This window comes from Arachis hypogaea, chromosome 15, assembly GCF_003086295.3.
Source record: "Arachis hypogaea cultivar Tifrunner chromosome 15, arahy.Tifrunner.gnm2.J5K5, whole genome shotgun sequence".
NCBI classification, from domain to species: Eukaryota; Viridiplantae; Streptophyta; class Magnoliopsida; order Fabales; family Fabaceae; genus Arachis; species Arachis hypogaea.
The window spans coordinates 1,485,668-1,501,633 of NC_092050.1; the positions used below are offsets into that span (position 1 = coordinate 1,485,668).

At 31.0% G+C, this 15,966-nt stretch overlaps 2 protein-coding genes across 4 annotated transcripts; one reads left to right on the plus strand and one right to left on the minus strand.

Moving 5' to 3' along the window:
• Positions 1-4,530: 4,530 nt before the first annotated feature.
• Positions 4,531-7,439, plus strand: LOC112747440 (probable inactive shikimate kinase like 2, chloroplastic). Its single transcript, XM_072217426.1, has 8 exons — positions 4,531-4,875; positions 5,078-5,268; positions 5,367-5,561; positions 5,727-5,788; positions 5,984-6,050; positions 6,134-6,252; positions 6,769-6,945; positions 7,129-7,439. Exons 1-8 carry the CDS (start codon positions 4,699-4,701, stop codon positions 7,224-7,226), a joined length of 1,086 nt encoding a protein of 361 aa, XP_072073527.1. The 5' UTR covers positions 4,531-4,698; the 3' UTR covers positions 7,227-7,439.
• A 1,001-nt stretch (positions 7,440-8,440) lies between these two features.
• Positions 8,441-14,088, minus strand: LOC112747439 (inactive poly [ADP-ribose] polymerase RCD1-like). Of its 3 annotated transcripts, XM_025795451.3 has the most exons (8): positions 13,665-14,083; positions 13,240-13,296; positions 10,754-11,993; positions 10,262-10,503; positions 9,881-9,963; positions 9,090-9,224; positions 8,912-9,007; positions 8,441-8,804 (listed from the first exon to the last, which is right to left on the minus strand). In XM_025795451.3, the coding sequence occupies exons 3-8, from the start codon at positions 11,833-11,835 to the stop codon at positions 8,763-8,765; spliced, it is 1,680 nt and encodes a 559-aa protein (XP_025651236.1). In that variant the 5' UTR covers positions 11,836-11,993; positions 13,240-13,296; positions 13,665-14,083; the 3' UTR covers positions 8,441-8,762. The 3 variants fall into 3 exon arrangements, with proteins under 3 accessions (XP_025651236.1, XP_025651239.1, XP_025651237.1); XM_025795454.3 differs by lacking the exon at positions 13,240-13,296 and having other exon boundaries at positions 13,665-14,088; XM_025795452.2 differs by having other exon boundaries at positions 13,240-14,088.
• Between the last annotated feature and the right edge of the window lie 1,878 nt (positions 14,089-15,966).

The following is a 15,966-nucleotide window of genomic DNA, read 5'->3' on the forward strand; positions in this document are numbered from 1 at the left end:
AACGAGACAATGGAGTTAGTTTAATTAAATAAATCATTGAAATTTGTAGTATGTGATAGAATAAGAAGAATTGAGAGAGAGAGAGATTGAAGAGGGCACAAAGAACGAGGTAACATAAAATGATTTAGCAATCCATTGCTTTATGATTGACCTCTCTCTGACCACATGACATTGCCACCGCACTGTCGTTTTAAGCCTCAGACCTAAGCAGACACCCTTTGTCCTTTCACATCTTCAATACTACGGGCACTCCGGGCAGGACAGAGAATGTGACCATACCCTCCTTCCCCTTATTCAACCCTATTCCTCTCCTTCTCTGCCCGGCATTCAAGCCGGGCTCTTTTCTTCTCTCTCTCCAATGCTATTCAACACTAATAATAATTAGTATCTAACTTAGATTAGTCTAATAATTAACTTATTATTAAAATTTAAATTTTATTTTATATTTATAAAAATTTATTGACTAACGATAAATTTTTAAATAAAATTATGATTCATAACACATTAATTTTTACTTTGTCAAATTGAAAAATATCGTAAAAAAAATATCTTTTAGTTAATATCACAAAAGTTCAGTTTGGATAAATAATTAAATTTAATCTTTTAAAAAAATTAGTTTAAATAATATATATTTATATTAAAAATATTTTATAAATAAATTATTTTATATTTAATTTTTTAGTTTTAAAGTACTTATTTAAAAAAAATATAATAAAAAAATTTATTACAAAAAAAATTATTTTTTTAAACGTTTTTATAAGTAGTTAAATAATTTTTTAAAAATTATAATTTCATTTTAAAAATTATACTATATATTAATATTACTATTTTTTATAAATAAAAAAATTCAAAAAAATAAATTTTAAAACTTCTCAAATAGGTTCTGATCTAGTATACATTTCTTAATACGTTATTATTATTATTATTAATGGTGAGTAATGTTGGTAAAATGAGGGGTATGTTTGGGAATAGAAGAAGAAGTGAGGGGGCAGAGTGGTATTTGTGAAAGATGAGGGGGGTGGGTGACAAAAGTTGTCAGTGAGAGACAGAGAGTCAGAGTGAGTGATGACTTTATCTTTATCCCAAAGCTTCTCTGAACTTTGAATCATTCATTCATAATTACTTCCTTTTAAATACTTTTGTCCATCGATGTGACCTTTGCGAAAACATTTTATCTTTCTTCTGTTCACCCTTCACTCCATCACTCCCTACTGTATATCCTCCTTTTTTTTTCATCTACTAATAATATTATTTACCGTTCTACCCTTTAAAAAAAATTTTAATGAGTACAATAATAGAACTTTTTTATTTTTAATATTAAAAAAATATATGTATCACAAAGAATAATAAGAAGAAATATAAAAGTAAAAAATTTAGATATAAAAAAAATTAAAAAATTAGATTTGGGTTTGTATTTTTTTTTACAATATGTATATTAGTAAAATCTCATCATAAAATCTAACTCTAGATTTCTTATCTATATATAAAAAAAATACCCAATATATCTATAACAATGAATAATACATTATGTTTGCCTATTTCTGAAAAAATTAGCCACAATAATATTGTAATTACTATAATAAATAATTTACTCTTTTATTAATTTTTTAAAATAGAAATTATAATTATAACATAAATGTAGATGCATGCATATATATGTTTATTTAGATAGATGCAAATACACACACATGTGTATTTGGACCACTTTTCTCATGATGATATATATATATATATATATATATATATATATATATATATATATATATATATGTATATGTATATATTATAGGGCTGTTCATATCACAGGCTGACCAAAAGAGAGGACCCTAATAAGCAGCTGCTGCTGCTGTGAGAAGAAGAAGAAGAATTCAAAAGGATAATTCTTTAGACATGCATATGCCAGTGCTTCTGTGGACCATTCTAAATTAAATAAAAACAACACACCAACATGACCCATCATTCATCATCTTCATTATCATATATCTCTTTTAATTTAAATCCAATTTACTTTTATTTAATTTCTCAACACATGCTTATTATATATTTTCTCCAGGTGACTTTTTCTAATGAATATATTATACACACACATATGTTGTACTTGTACATGTTAATGTTAATCCTTCAAGTTTAATTATTCTATATACTATTGTCTAATTAGAATATCGTACTTTTATAAAATTAAATAGATTTTAATTTAAGAATTTTTTTTTAGCACAAGTACTTTTTGCACTATTGTTTAATTATATGGTTGTATTTATAAAAGGAATTATACTAATATTACATTACATATTTTATACTAGTTTTACTTTTTTTCTGGTGAAAACTTAGGTGAAGTCGAATTCACGTGAAGTTGATATTTAAGAGTCGTTAGATGAAAAATTAGTCAAATCAGTCAAATCATTTAATGGATTTCAGGTATCAACTTTACGTGAAGACGACTGCACCTGAATTTTCAACTTTTTTTTCTACGAATACCTTAGGTTTTTGGTTGTATACAAGTTGCACCGTTTTGTCTTGGTGATTAATATATATACTTTTGTTAGTATATATATATGCATGGTTGATGCTTGGAATGCAAAAAAATTAAATGGAATTGGTCAGTGTATATTGCAGTGCCACTACCATATAATGGGTCCATTGTAAATGCCAATAATGTGATGAAACAATAAATTAAAGAGCAGAAGAGTGTATGTGTACGTGTGACACCCATTTATTTTGAATTAAAAAAAAAAACAAAAAAGAAATGCAATATTATTTGACCCATTAATATTCAGATATGAACAGTGGAGGAAAAAAGAAAACAAAAATCTCACACTGAAAGATAACTTTGTCTTGTCTGAAGATACCATAACATATATAGATATGTTTCTTTCTTCAGCCAGCGAACTAGTTAGTTATTAATCACATATATTCACTAGAATTCTCTATTTTGTTGGTTATATATATGTATGTGCTTTCCAAATTCCAGATTGGACATTATTATTACTATATAATAATATAATAATAAATGCGAGTCAGTTTTGTTTATTTATTTTATGATAAAGTTGAAACAAAATGAATTATTGGTGGATTGGATATTTGTATAAAATTCGCACCGGAATTAGAATCATGGAATGAGAATGGGATTTTGGCAGTTCAAAGAGAGAGAGAGAGAGAGAGAGGATGATATAAATATGAGAGTATATGATTTAAATTAAGACAAGACAAGAAGTAGCAAACAAAAGATTATAATGAAAACTAATAACTACAAATACAAAGTTCACAAATTCATTAATTAGAGAGCATTGATACGTAAATGTTTGCCAGAATTCTTGAGAGAAAAAAACTATGGGTACCATTGGGTGAAAATGAAATGGCAGGATCCACTTTTATGTCTAAGAGTTGACAACATGTCACATCATTCTAGCAACCTCAAGTTTAGCAAAAAAAAAAAAAAAAAAAAACTGAGTTTTCACCATTTTTTTTCTTAATTAAAATAATGATGTTTTGATTTTTGAACTTGAGAATTGAGATGTGTATGTAATGCCAAAGTATCAAGCGTTCATGTATTGAGGAGTGATAAATATTTATGATAATATAATATAATTGCTTATGCATTACACTAATTTCTTTTTGTTTTTTAGAATATTTTTTAATCTGATAAATCAAAAGACAAATTTAATAAAATTTTATTTAAGAAGTTGTTATTAAATATATAAAATAGAATTTAAATCTTAATATTTATTTAGACAGACTAATAAATTAATTATTCAACCAACTTAAATTTAGTGAGCTCTTACTCTTTTTTTTTTTTTTTGGTATATGGTGAGCTCTTACTTTTATCTATGATTGATGTTTTTTTAGTTGAAGAACTGTTTTTTGGTGCAAAATATTAAGTGTTCTGGATTTAAACGAAAATAATTCCTTTTTCAACAAGTAAGGTCCATAGTCAAGATATACATAAAGGCCCATATCATATGATCACCGCAAAAAAGGACAAAAAATGCTAGGGCCCACAAATATAGGAACTGCTTATGACACCCATAAATAATTTTAAATAAAAATCAAACAGTGGATTTATATTTTTAAAACATTGGGTTGCATTCTGGCCCGTTTGCTCCAGTACAAAAAAAAAAAACCGAAAAGAAAGAAAACAATTTGGACAAACATATAAAATATTATAATTTTATTTCATATATAAAAATAAATTTTTTAAATGTTTTTTTTGTTATTTTTTTATTTTAGATCACTATAATTATTGCAATCATTATTACACTTACCTAGAAAATATGATAATAGAAGAATGGAAAACTTCTGGAAAAAAAAACTTCCATTTTGATGAAATAATTAAAATATGACATAATAAAATATTTGTAATAAAAATAAAACCTTCAATTATTAACAACAAAAATAAGACTTAATTTAAATATTAAAAAAATATTTTATATATATATTTTTTAATATTTTTTATCTCAAATCTCAACAACTCAATAATTAATTCACTAATAATCTTAAATTTATTTAAGAATTTATTGCTATATGGATGAATTCATTCAAACTTCTAATACTTATTTAAATAAATTAGTGAACTAACTACTCAAAATAGTTAAAATCTAAATCTCTCCCTTCATAAGTGATAATGAAGGAAAAAATATTCTTTGTTTCATAAATAAATGTAGAAGTGCTTCTAAGTTGCCATCTATTCCAATATCCATTGAAATGGCAGCGGCAGCAAAAGGTGTTTGGTTTCTGTTCCGACATGCCATTCCCACTAAAAGCGTGATGGTGTCTTTCCCTTCATTCTCTTATTCTCACAAACATAAACACAAACAGTTAGTGGGTCTTCGCTCCTTCAAGTGTTCTTGCACTGCCCCACTCTCCACCACTACCTACGAGGTAACCACTGTGTCACTTTAGTTGATTTGTTAGTTAGTTAGTTAATTGTTTCAGTTAAGGGTTCGTTAGTTAGTTAGTTGGTTCGTTTTAACGTTTAACTGTCTACCCCTCTTTTTTTTGGGAGTTCTTATGTTTTGTAAGTAGAGCTTGACTATTGATTGCATTAGACTACATTTGATAGTAGGTAGTTAATGAAATGCAGTTTTCTGATGGCTCCTCTGAGGTGGAGTTAAGATTAAACATAGGAGGATTAGATGTTGGAAGTTCAAGAGATTTATCAGTTAATGCTGATGACACTTCTTTAGCTATCAGAGTATTGAGGCCAGGATCTCCCATCACACTCATAGAAACTAATCGCCTTTTCGACAGGATTAAACCTGCTGAAACTATATGGTTTGTGCAATTCAAACTACAAACATATTAGAAACTTTGTTGAATTGCTTGATTCACCTTGGTCTTGTTGGTTGAATAATGGTTCGGTTTTCGGGTAGGTACCTTGATGATGATCAACTGGTTGTGAACTTCAAGAAACAGGATCCTGATTTGAAATGGCCCGATATCATGGAGTCGTGGGAATCGCTTGCTGCCGGATCCACACAACTGTTGAAAGGTGCATCGATCTACCTTGTTGGCGAATGCACCGAAATCAACCAGAAAGTGGCTCAAGAGCTTGCAACTGGACTTGGGTATAATAAGTTCATGTGTAATTCTGATTGTCTGTTCACACTGCATAAGAATATCTGAACCTTAGTTATTTCCAATTTCATATATTGCACTTCTGCTTGGATGTTTAAGATTGATAAGTAAATTTCATCACTGGCTTTATAAGTTGTTCTTGATATTCTTCTCAGGTACACACCACTTAGTACAAAAGAGTTACTGGAATCAATTTCAAACCAAACAGTGGATTCATGTGAGTATCATTGCTAAACCTTGTTTGCAGTGAAAGTTTGGTCTTTTTCCTCAGTGTTGAATGGTTTTGGCAAGCATAATACTATGCGTGTATCATCAATTCTCTGCATACTAATGTTGTGAATTGTAATTAGCATCTTAAGTACTAAAATTCGATAGTGTTTTGCTGCGTATTAACTAGTGTAATATATTCCAGGGCTTCTTGCTGAAGGTTCTGATTCAGTAGCAAAGGCAGAAAGTGCAGTACTAGAAAGCATTAGCAGGTAAATCAATGGCTTCATTTCATTTTCTGAATACTCTTTTATTGGGAATCAACTCGTTTATTTCTGATCGAGTTGTCTGCCAGTCATGTGAGGACAGTTGTTGCAACACTAGGAGGGAAACATGGAGCTGCCGGAAGTGCTGATAAGTGGCGGCATCTTTATGCTGGTTTTTCTGTCTGGTTGTCACAGACTGAAGCCAAAGGTGAAATTTGTCAGTTCATTCTTGATTGATTCTCACATGATTTATTTTGAGACTCCAAGCTTGTTTTGAACCTAGAAATCTATTCCTTGACTTGCAACTAAAGCAGAGATGATTCATCTAGGACTCTACTTGAGTCATGAAAAAACATTTGTTGCTGCTTCTACTATGTGTTTGTCCGGATTGGGGATTTGGGCAGCGAAATGATGGGAAAAATTTCTCTCTCATTTTCAAATAATGGGAGCAAAAAGGGAAAGGATTTGAAGTTTCAAATAAACTTCAGCCTTGTTTTAGATTTTTTTTTTCTTTTTTAGTTTTAAGTAGTAGCGGAAAATGAAAGAGCATGCAACTTACAGGAACCTACCAAACAACGGGGACAATATTGATTAACTAACCTTTTATGATCTTCTGTCTCCCTCTTCCCAAACATGCTCTAAATTTCTACCAAGGCATATTTACTAGCATGATTGCATCAATTTTTTTTTCCAGTAAAACTGATTTTGGTAGCCTAAAATACAGATGAAGATTCTGCAAAGCAGGAGACCCATAAAAGCGTCAGAGATGGCAGTACTGCATACACAAATGCAGATGTGGTTGTTAAACTTCAGGGCTGGGATCCTGCATATGCCAAAAGTGTGGCACAAGCATGTTTGAGTGCCTTAAAACAGTTAATCCTGTCAGACAAGAAACTCCCAGGTACTTAATTTATGTTTGGATTCCATGCATTCTCTGATTTCATAGATAAATGCATCACAATTTCTGCCTTGGCAATTGGCATGTTGAAAGTAGAAGGAGTAGGGGGTTTTAGGTTGAAGACAGGGAAGCTTAAAACATGTTGGATTAGTGCATTACTTATATTAATTTCTGTGATCCTTGCAGGCAAAAAGAGTCTGTACATAAGACTAGGATGTCGTGGTGATTGGCCAAACATCAAGCCACCCGGTTGGGATCCATCAAGTGAAGGCGACATGAACTAGGCACACAGTAATGCTGCTTGTAAAGATTAACTTGAATTTGTCTTACCATAAAGGTAACATGAGATGGCTTCAATGATTCATATTGTAATTTTATTGCCAAAAACAAAGTGCTCTATGGACAACTACGCAATGGAAGGGGGAACATTCATGTAAGAGATCCTTTCGTATTCGCCAACCAAGTACTAAATCCATTATGATTTGCCTTTCTCATAACCTTGCGGCTAAATCACCCTTCCAAACGAATATGTATATTGTGCAACTGCTTGCTATCATCAATTTGCATAATCAAATTAAGTGAACAACATTGCCAAATCATCAAGAACAGAAATAAACTGATAAAGTGCGATTTTCATCCGGAAAAAATCATGAGTCAATTCTATTCGTACATTATATATATATATATATATATATATATGATCCAGAAAACTACAATCCCGTTCAGTCTACATTGCATATTCCTATAAACATGTTATAATTTCCAAAACATTGTGTTATGTAGGGGAGAAAACACTTTGAGAATTCATTTTAAAAATAATCAAATTTCAAAGAGGCATTTTAAACTTAATAGAATTTAAAATTTTAAAAAATAATAATTAGATATACTAATAATTTTAGGAGACATCCTGTTATCTCCCATAAAAAATAAATTTCTTACTCTATATTGTTCAACCACTTAATATCTTTTCTATTATATCTTCTCTTTCCTCTTTAATTATTGTGGTGATGAACAAAGGTGCATATAAAAAAAATAATACTACGGCGAAAAATATTTTTAGTAAACAATGAAGATTACTCTTTAGTAATAAATATTAAAAAAAAAAGATATTATGTGAATAAATACTTTCCTAAAATTTTCTGAAAAATTTAGTTATAATTTTCACTCTCCATCTAAGTTTACTATTTACCAAACGAATTCACACATAAAAATTGCACTATTTATAGATGCTAGTTTTTATTCCCCCAACATGAAAACGTGTAATTCTTAGAACAATATTTTTGAACATAAGTATTTGATGTCTCAGTAAATAATTCCCTTGTAGCAATTCCAAAAAATAAATTAAACCTTAATATAACATGAAACAAACACAACAATGACATCAACATACTTTAAACAATTCCAATAGAAGCGATGTTACCTGCATCCCCAACCTGATAAGACAAGGCAACTTCTAGCGTGACAAAGGTCTTCAGCAGCAACATCACACAATTGGTGGTAAATCACAAAGAAATGCTCAAACTATCCATTACTTCCACAGAGTTCAATTTACAAAAGTACTACGCGAGGATTCATTTCGAAACGGTAAATTATTCAAAGCACGGTAGAAAATAATAACTTAAGGTTACATATGAACACAGTCGATCCCAATCATCTAAAGTACTACTATCTTCTACGAAGTAAGGTCTGAATGAAAATGAGAACAAAAGATGAGTGTGCTTTGCCTACGACCTAACATTCAGAACTTTATTCTGACTCAAAAGTTGAAGAGTCAAACCAAACTACAGAGATCTCCACTTCCTCATTCAAGCATATCATGGTTACTCCTTGGCTGGTACCTTCGATTCACCACTCCGCGGTATCTGTGCAAGTAACCATTTAATTATTTAGGAGGTGTAAGCCGCAGAAGACAAGTGAAGTGATATCCTTAAAAGCAAGGAATTGCTTGTAAAGCTCAAGTTATTTATACCTTGTATTGAAGTTTTTGTACTGTAGTTCTCAAGAGATTATCTCCAACTATGAACCTCAACCTCTGAATAAAAACATCACGGGATATTTGCTTTTTCTGTGAAAAAACAGTATGATATATCAGAGATGTTTCACCAACCGAGACAAATAAGGCCATGCAGTGGAACTACTTTACATACCTGGAATCGTTCATAATCTCCTTTGATGGCATCCATGGTGCTGGGAGGCACTGAGCTTTTGATAGCAGCAAAAAGGGCTGGAAAAGGCATCCATGGGGATTTCGGAACTAGGCGAGCAGCAGGCACAACTTTTCCCTGAGGTACCAAATTGGTTGGAAAACGCAATGAAGGATGGACTTGCAAGGAGAAGGGGGGGGGGGGGGGGGCACTTCACCCCTACTGACTTAAAGTTTATTTTACTAGCATGAAGGTATGGACATTTATTTGATCCTATTATTTTATTAAATTTTACTGCACTCTATAACTAACTAATTAAATTTGTTTCCACTTTATAAAAATTACTATATCAAGTTTGATCTTTTCACAAAGACAGAAACCTTTTTTATTAACATGATCTAATAATGTGTGCAGAAGAATTTATATGTTCTTCAACTTGGCCAATATATTTTTAGAAGATTATTTACAAGAGTAACTTTTATGCACTATTTGTGTACAAGTTTTTTATACCAATATCCAATGATGAATTGCCATCATCCCATTTACCAACCAAATTTTTAAGAAACTAAACCTTACAATATATTTTGCCTCTTCGAACTGAAAACTAACCATTTTGTCTTTTTCTTTTTAGGGAAAAAAATATCAATGAAGAAGAGAAGATAATTACTAAAAAGGCAAAGTGGAAGTATTCATGGTTAAAAAAAGAGAAACACCAAAAAGGTAGTGTACCAATACCTTCTATTTAGAAAAATTGGCAATGCTTATAAAACAAAGTGAAATATAAAGTGACTTACATTATCTACTGTAGAAGACTCTGGTTGTGAAGGGTCACATTGACCAACTGCACCTACATTAACCCCAGGGTTACCATGGTTGCCTGTAAAAATGCACATTTGTCAGGTATTAGGAACAACTCTGTAAGAGAACCCAACCACAAAGGTAAGAACAATCTATAGTTGAAACCCCGTTTCCTAGAAGGGAATTTGAGAGCTTTCCATCATAATGGAAAGAATGAACTATAGACATCAATTATGTACTTCTGATCAAGTCACTCAGTACTAATTATACATCACCGAAATGTACAAGTCCCACCCCCCCCCCCCCAACAAATAAATAAATAAATAATTGAAAACAAGAATATCAAGGGTAAGAAAACAGTAGCAATAAGGTATCACCTTGAATATTTGTAGCCACCTTGAAACTAACAACGAATTCTGGGTAGATGTGGGAGTTCATATTCATATTCCATACAATATAGTATGTTGGATGTAGAATGTCATCAACCCCATTATCATATTCACCACTACTGGCACGGAACTGTCGACCACCCGCGGGAAGAAGCTCCATGTTTCCCATTATTACACGGCATAAGACCAAGTGGCTATTCCCATTTTCGTCAATATCGCAATAACGTGCACTGTACATGGGAAAACAAAGGTAAATTCTTTTCTGAGCATTCCAACAGAAGTATCCAGAATAAGAATAAGAATAATATAACAAGGTAGGCAATAGAGTTAACATGATGATGAAAGTAAATATTAGAAAGAAATGTTCTGTACGTAGGAGTACATCCAAATTATAATTTAACAATAAATTCCAAGGGGAAAAAGGTACTATCAGCAGGATTAAAATATGTTTTGTTTGAAGTTTATAATAAGAAAAATAACCTTGCATAAGGGCACGTAGCAGCAGCAAGATGGACACCAACAGCATATTTGCATTTAGATAAAGATAGTCCACAATAGCCAAGTCCATACTGCATCATTGTAGATAGTTCATTTTTTGAAAGAGCAAGCCAAGCATATCGAACATTAGCATCCCCATGAGCTTTCTTCGTAATTTCAGCTTGCTTCTGGAATAGCTCCAATCGCACTTGTGTTGTTGCACTCGAGCAGCGATAAATCTCAACTATGCCAGTATCATTACCAGAACTAACCATCCCTTTAAGAAACATCGTCTGTACAGTATCTAAATCCAACTTTCCATATACAGAATCAGTATAATCACCTAATCCTAAGTCCCGATTTTGTTCAATGGCTTCACCAACATTTTGACAGTCCATATTATTAATGCTATCTTCAATTTCTACATCATTTTTTTCAGTGGCATCAATCTGAATGCTCTTAACCAAAGCATTAGATTCTCCACTACACTCCAACATTTTGGAGCCATCCAATTCATTTATAGCTAATTCCAACTTAAGTTTTATTTCATTTGCGACATTACTAGTTACACCCTCCTGTTTGGAAATATCATAAAGTTCATCCGAAGCCGCAAAGATTTCAGGGAAAAAGCAGCATCCATGTTCATCAATCCAGGCTAGAGGTTGTTGCAAACCAGTCTTCAAGTCCATCTGATACATGTGCAAAAAATCTAGCACAAGATGACGGCCATTTGACTGTACCTCCACTGTTGCCTTCTTGACCTCAAGATCTTTCTTAACCAAGTCAAGAACATCCTTAGGAAAGTCCAACCAGTCACCATTCTTATAGAACATCAAACGTTCGGGCCGTCCAGTCTTCTTATAGTTCAAATAATACCCACGTAAGAACCGTCCAATATGAGTTCCACCGTTTGTCAACTTGCTTTGATGTTGGCCCAATCTCATCCGTTTGGCAACCTTGCATGATGACCACTGACGTAACAGTGGCAGAGAAGCCCCGTTACGATGTGAATCATATCGGGTAGCCCGCTTCCGCTTCATGTGGAGTGCAACTCTATCCAATGCCTTTGCAGTTTTTCCTTCCATTTCTATCTACTTCTACAAGATCAATGTCTATACAAAGACTAAAGTATAAAAGGCTCAGATGCAGCAGTAAATCAAACCCTAGACCTTGAGCCTATGTAGTTTTAAAGAAACTGTGCAGCATCGGTGAAGACCATGACATCAACGATATTTGGCAGTACCTGGATATTTTAAACTTTTAAGAATAATGAACTAATAAATAGTATCGCGTGATTTAAATTTGGGGAGGAATTCCATTCCTCCATGACAAAAGTAATATCTTAGGGATATAGCATGAGATAAATAATCAGCTTGGTCCTTAGATTTTTTTAAGGTTTCTAAGGAGACATCAAGGTAAAAATAAAAACTCACAATAAAGTAATAAGATTAAAAATATCAATGTTCCTATTATATTCTTATTTATTTTAGGTCAATGATTACATCATTGATTATTGCAATACCAGGTAACCCAAGTCTTATAATTAATGCCACCTAAATAAGTTTCAAACTGCAGTAATTCCATGTATTACATACATTATCAAACTTCCAAATCAAACCAATACAACTTCATATCCAAGCAAGGAAGCACCAGCTTGCTAAGTATCAACAAACCAAACCCCTGGCTCCAACATTTTCTGTAATCCCCAAAATGTTTACAAAACTAACCTATCAACTAAGCTATCTTCCCCAAAACTGCCATTGTAGGTTACAGCTTAGCCTATCTTGTGTAGTCGTAGTAAGATTGAAAGCATAAGTATGATTATTGCGTTCTTGTTTATTTCAGGACAACGACTTTTACAACATCAAGTAGGTCACTAATTATCGCAATACCTGGTAATCCGTCATATAATTAATTCCACCTAGGAAAGTTTGCAACTGAGGTAACTCCCTAAATGAAATCCATTCTCCCAACTTCCACATAGAACCAATCCAACTTCCCATCAAAGCACCAGCTTTCTAAATATCGACAAACAAAATGCCTATAAAATTAACATCTAAAAACTAAAATGTCTTTCTCTAAACTACAACTGTAGCATACAGCTTACCCTATCTCATACATAATTGTAACTAATGCAGGGGAATCAAATTTCAACCTAGCCCAAATTATCTATCATTTTGGTACATCCAAAATTAAATTGTATCCAAATACATTGAAATATTAGATGTACCAAATTTTCCAAAGTGACAGGTAATTTGGGACAGAGGTAGTAGAATACAAGGCAACCAAATCTGGTATCAACTCCAAAGTCTTCAAAGTCCATGAACGGGCCCTATAGCATAAAATTCAAACAAGTACAAGTACCTAAAACCTAAAGAACAAATCACCACAATCAGACTAACACCACCACTAAACCCTAAAATCATTCAAAACTAAGAAATTTCACAAAATTGATGTGAAAGCACATGTGTAAATAAATATAAGCGTACCCAGCGTTGCAGATAGTGTTCATACTGTACATGCTCTACTCTGACACAGCTCTGCCCCTGACGATGGAATTTAATAATATAAAAGTTCATAAAAGAAACGAACACCAAAAACACTAATCCCACAATCAAAACAGCAAAACCATAGCTTTAAACAGCTTAACATAACATTTTCAAATCAAAACATATTCATACTTCTTTTTCTTTTTTTTAAATCCATTTCCATGAATATCACTACTTCTAACACCAAAATTAGCCCTAAGAATCACCCAAACAACAAAATCAGCTCAACATACACAGATCAACAAAAACCAAACCCGATCTAACAAATTAAAGCCACAAATTCCAAGGTCAACATATTCCACCAAAACAATCAAAATTATTCTAACAATAAATAAATAATCTAGAGCAAGAATTTTGAAAATTACCTGGGTTCCCCAAACACAGAGAAAACAAACAGATTAACCTAATTACCACACAAGATAAAATAATCTTAATCCTCCTCCCCTTTTTCTTTTTTTTTTTTTAATCTCTTTATACAAAAGAATTTGTCCTAAGGATAATTAGATATGTATATATATTTATTTATTATAAGTGTTCTCCGCGGTGTGGCGAAGAAACCCTAACTTGGAGAGAGGAGTCGGCGAATAGAAAGAAAGGAACACCGTTGTTCCAATCTGTGTGAGTTTGAAGGGAAAGGTTTTAATGGAAAGCGTTATTTTCCTTTCAATCGCAGATTCTATTCACTGTTCCTAACCCCTTTTTCCTTCAACTTCCCCACTCTACCTCTTTCACAAGCCAGGGCATGCAAATTTCACAACCCAACTGGGTTTTGATATTATTACCTGCTTCGTCACTTTCTTCCGTCACAAGCGAGTTCTCATTGGACGGTGACGATTGCGCTGACGTGTATGAGTTTCACTGTTTATTTTTTGTATTTTTGTCCTTTTTTTTGTATTGCTGAATACTCATTATGATCTACTACTTATATAGTCATCCATATCTACTCCTACTTCTAGAAATTGTTGCTTTTTATTTTATAAACTGATATTATATATTGCAATTAATGGCTTTCTAATCACAAAAAATTAATTACTTTCTATGAAATAAATGCATTTAATGTATTTAATGTATTTTGACTACTTTTATTTTAAAAAAATACGAATGTTCGTAGATCGAATTTAATTCGCATATTTACTATATTTATTCGAATTCGATTTGAAAAGGAGTCGCTCGGCAAGGTTATTGGATCAAATTCGCACACTAATAGAATCGGATTGCAAATTTTGTGTAGATACTCGCATGCGTATCTTAAAAATAAATAAATAAATAAATAAATATTTTTTTTATATTTTATTTCAACTAATAATTATCATATATGTTTATTATTTTAATTTATTATTTAAGAAAAGTATATTTAATATTATTTTAAGAATAAATATATTTTTTTACCAAAGATAGGAGACTCGAACCCGCAACCTCTTAATTGAGTATAGAGAGACTATATCATTTGAGTTATTACTCATTGGCTAAGAATAAACATATTTAAAAGAATAAAAAACATGACTTTTATTGATGTTTTTTAATAAAAATAACCTTTTAAAAATATTTTTGTATTTTGCAGATATATCTGATCCGATCCGCAAATGAGCGGATCGAATCAAAGCTTAAAAACTGTGGATATTTGATCTGGTCCAAATTTTGGTTATATTCGATTCGATCCAATCAGCCTTCACCCCTAAAAAATAGTTAACTACCAATTTGATATCCGAACAATTTAGACGCTAATAAAAATGTTACTGAAAGATATTATTGACAAATCAGTCCTTATATAATTTAAAAATATGACAACAAAATAATAAATATTATATTTTTATAAGTGACAAAAAAAACTTTTGTATTTAGCAATTGACTTATCTATTTGATACGGATTTTTGTGACAACATTTGAATAAATATTTAATAGATACAACAAAAATTTAGAACAAAATTTAATCCCTACATTTTTTATTTTTCGAAAATTGTGATCATTCATAATAATTTTTTATAATAAAATCATTTGACATAAAATTACTAAAATTTAAGATTAAAAAGATATTTTTTTAACAATACATACAAAAATTTGCATCAATATCTAATCTCTAAAGTCTTTGTTTAGAATATATATTTAAAATATAATTTGTTGTCACATTTTTAAATCTTTTGATGGCTTATTTATCGTTAACATCTTTTGAAATTATTTTTATCAGCGATATAAACTTTCGAATATCATTTTAATAATTTGCTCCTTTAAAGAATTTGATAGTAGTGAATGAATAAATCTTTTACAAAATATATGCGTGAATCACATATTTTTTATTATTTTTAATTGCTCTATATTTTTTTTCTTCTTTCTTTTATTCACATTTTTTATTTTTATTTTTTTCCTTATAAGAAAAGGAGAAGAAGTTTGAAGGAAAAAAAATAAAAAAAATACATCAATTTTAGTTGTACAATATAAAATTTATTTTAAATTATACTAATTTTTTAGTTAAATAATTAAATTATTTTGAATTGTTTAGATTTTTTAGTTGAATGACAAGGAAAAGAAATACAAAAATTTTTGTTGTAAAATATAGAAATTTTAATTGCATAACATAAAAAATATTTAAATTGTGAAATTTTTTAGTTGAATGACATAAAAAATAATACATGAATTTTAATTGAAAAAATACATAAATTTTAGTTAAAT

Coding starts and splice junctions, on each gene's coding strand:
- LOC112747440 (XM_072217426.1), top strand. CDS start 4,699: ATGGCAGCGGCAGCAAAAGGTGTTTGGTTTCTGTTCCGACATGCCATT. Junction 4,876..5,077: donor TCTCCACCACTACCTACGAG/GTAACCACTGTG, acceptor AATGAAATGCAG/TTTTCTGATGGCTCCTCTGA. Junction 5,789..5,983: donor AAACCAAACAGTGGATTCAT/GTGAGTATCATT, acceptor AATATATTCCAG/GGCTTCTTGCTGAAGGTTCT.
- LOC112747439 (XM_025795454.3), bottom strand. CDS start 11,835: ATGGAAGGAAAAACTGCAAAGGCATTGGATAGAGTTGCACTCCACATG. Junction 10,504..10,753: donor GCTACGTGCCCTTATGCAAG/GTTATTTTTCTT, acceptor TCCCATGTACAG/TGCACGTTATTGCGATATTG. Junction 9,008..9,089: donor GAGATTATGAACGATTCCAG/GTATGTAAAGTA, acceptor GTTTTTTCACAG/AAAAAGCAAATATCCCGTGA.